The sequence below is a fragment of the Galdieria sulphuraria genome, assembly GCF_000341285.1.
Source record: "Galdieria sulphuraria unplaced genomic scaffold scaf_344, whole genome shotgun sequence".
Taxonomy (NCBI): Eukaryota; Rhodophyta; class Bangiophyceae; order Galdieriales; family Galdieriaceae; genus Galdieria; species Galdieria sulphuraria.
This window is the reverse complement of record NW_005178131.1, coordinates 1-3376: the sequence shown is the minus strand read 5'-3', so window position 1 is coordinate 3376 and position 3376 is coordinate 1. Positions and strand designations below refer to the sequence as shown.

The window sequence follows — 3376 nt, the reverse complement described above, 5'->3', positions numbered from 1 at the left end:
AGCTTTTATTTGAAGGCTATTTTTGGTGTCAATTTTGCACTTTGCAGAGTTGTAGCAATGATTCAAAATGAATAGACTATATATACATACATGTTGATACAACTAGAATGAAAAATATCCTTTCTTGTCCAAATACTAAGTAAAGTGGTTACCTAAGAATATCTCAAAACATTCTTCAAGTGTCTGCTATGTTGTCTTTCTAGTCTGTTGAAAGAAGAACAGTAACTCCTTTTATATAATTCTCAAAGACTGAGACAGAAAAAGTTGTTTGTAGATTTCACTTGGACTGTCCTTCCTGTCTTTTGTTAACTGAATAGAAGAGAGTTTTCCTCGGTTTTAGACCAAACGAAAAAAGTGGCAGCAAAAACTTCAGGCTTCATCCAACTTGAGAACCTACACTGCGGTCTTAAAAAGAGTTTTAGCTTCTTGAAATTCGATAAAAGTTTAGATTCCTTTCGTTTTTATGAGTTTTTTTCAAACTGCATTTCTAGCCTTGGAATTCATATGAATGGCTCCTACAAATATGAAACTTGTTGGATCCAAGAGAAAATATAACAAAGATAAGAACAAATACTAAAAAAAGTATTTTAGTTTGCAATTCAAACTATCTCAAAAGTATTCACGAGACTATATATTCAAACTCTGTTTTAGTGAATTAGACTGAAAACTCACCGACTCTTAGATAGGGAAAGTAACCCGGTTGCAAAGATGATATTCGATATAAAAAATTTCGTTTGACTATTAATAGAACAAGAGCATCTTAAATGAATCTATCCATGTGACAAACAGAGAAAAAAAGTTTCTATTTCAGAAAGTCACTATTTACAGAGGAGTTCTATTTATATTGCATTGCAAAGGACAACTTTGAGAGTGGAACAGAATTGTTTCTAATTAGTCAAAGGAAACCATATCCAATCTTGAAGTATTGTCATTCCACAACAATCACTTGACCGATAACTTAGGAACTACAACGTCTTTCAGCCAAGAGTCATGTTGGGTAAAGGTTCTTCAATATGGAGTGGCTTTCAGTTGGAGAATTGCTGAAGCTTTCAAGTTGGTACACTACTCGACCTTGACTCAAGTATACAAGGCTTCTTCTTTAGCAAAATTATTTTTTTGGCTCAATCTTTTGCTCTTTTTTCAGCATCGATGTGCAGAAAATGAACGGTTATAGTTACTATATTTGAAGCCTTAATTGATGTCCTTATATAAGACATATTCACAACTTTTTAAAAGTCGAACAAAGGATAGACAACTTGTGTAGCTATTACATCCATAATGGCTTGTATTTAATGATAAGTCAGTATGACAATCTTCATCATACTCTTCTCCAAATTCAATTAGATATTTTTGTATTTATAAACTCTGCTACGAACGGTTGCACATAAACAGACTTCCCATTCATTGCAATTCTCTGTTTCCCACTGTATTTCGTCTGTAACTTACAAAAGGTTTGCATCTTATTAGACTTGTATATAGGAGTTTGCGTGTAAGATGGTGTGGAAGATAGTAGAAAAACTCTCTTACAGTATACAAGCCATAGAAAGAGTACCCATCAATCTAATTTACCACAAAAACTCATAGAAAACTATTTCTTGTCTATTGTAAAAGAAAGTTTCTAGTTATGACAAGCAAGAAAATATTCCTGCTTTCTCTCTGTTGTCATTGTGAGTCTAGAAGTGTCAAAGAGATCAGTTTTACCAATCACCAAATAAAGCAACAGCTCCAACAATAAAACATACACTCTTTCCAACTCCTTTGTCCTCCTCCAAGTGTTTTGTTCTCGGCTCCTTTGAAAGCTTTTAGGTCATCGCTTTCATCAACCTTTTCTCATCATCACTCATTCATTGATTTTTGGATTGGCGGCGTGGAAAATGGCTAGTCAAGAGATACGCATAAGTTTGCCTGGAATGACAAAAGTACCATTAATAGATAGAAAAGAAGATATTTGCTCTATTCTTCAAACTTATTTCCACCAGTTTTCTCCAGTTGGGAAAAACTTTAACATACGCCCTTCAGCTTCCTTTTCTCCACATATTTTTGGAGCTGGCAAAAGCTTTGTAGGTCAAAATTTTTTAGAGTTTTTAAAAAAATTCGCCGAAGAAGAAAAAGAGCAGAAGGAGACGGAGGTTTTCAACAAGAGCTCGTCGGGAAAAATTGATGCGAAGATTTTTTCTTGGAAGCACTTTGCGGAAAACATTTTGTTGGTTTGCTTTGAACTAGGAGAGAGTTTTTCTCGTGCTCCTTTTCCAAGGTTTCGAAAGGCTTTGATGTATAACATAGCTATGGCTACAGCCCAGTGTAATGGTATGACCGCCCGTGAAATTGTAGAATTCACGGACGCAGCGATGAAGCAACCTAGTGTTTCTTTATTTGTCCAGTATCTTCTCGAACAGTTTCAGAAACAATATTTATTTTTGATGATAGACGAACTTAGCCACCTGAGTTACCTCACCAAATACTATAGTGAACTTACCATGAAACAATTTATCGAGCCCGATGCAGAATATGTACCTTTCCGGAAGTTTTTCCGCTTTTTGCGTGATTTGTTGATGACAGGGAAGGTAATCGTCTATTTGGCAGGCAGGACATCTCAAATCTCAGCCCGTATGTCTGATGCTCGCTCCAGTAGCATGAGCCTCGATATGTTGCGATTGAATCCTTTTAACCTCAACGATATTAATGAATATCTTGAGCTGGCAATTTATAGTGGAAAGACCTTGAAGGACTGGTTATTGCCCTCAGATGGCTTGCAACATCGATTCGCAGAATTATTAAAAAAGAAGACAGGAGGTATTCCGTTGATTTTAAAGAATACTTTAGTAGCCCTAGCAGAGAAAGCTGCAGACTTGTCGCAACCTGTTATCAACGATGACAATATGGAAAGTGTGTTAGATGATATTTTTCACTCTGTAGTACGAAAGACAACAACGTTTATTGTTCCGGAGATATTAGATTCTGCAACCCTTCTTCGATATCAATTTGTTCTTTTCAATTATCAGCTCGGGACAGTTTTTCCAATCAACTTTGCAATTACTCTATGTGGAACGACAACTTATTTGATGGATTTGGTTGCAACTTTTGGGTTTTACTCTGAAGTTTTGGGCGAAGAATTCAAGATTGGTTGTTGTGAATTTATATTGCGAGCTCATAGCAACTATAAATTTTTCCGTGAGGCTACTGAACTTTTTCCTTTATCTCCGTTTAGTTATATTCCCGACACTTCAACAGCAAAAGGAGTCTTCTTTGAATTTGTATTTATGAAGATCTTTCGCTTTCGCTTATTAACTTTTCTTCATTCTAATTCCTCGCCTATTGTACATTCTGCTATTCCAGGAATTTTCCAGGGTTCTTTTATGAACAGGACAATGTTTCG

General features: G+C 35.7%; 1 protein-coding gene across 1 annotated transcript; it reads left to right on the top strand.

Annotated features, from left to right (window-relative positions):
• Positions 1-1766: 1766 nt before the first annotated feature.
• On the top strand, positions 1767-3348 carry Gasu_65700 (archaeal ATPase; the record flags this gene model as incomplete). The annotated part of the gene is made up of 1 exon (XM_005702233.1): positions 1767-3348. A coding segment is annotated over exon 1 (1474 nt), but the record flags the coding sequence as incomplete, so codon positions are not given.
• Positions 3349-3376: the final 28 nt, after the last annotated feature.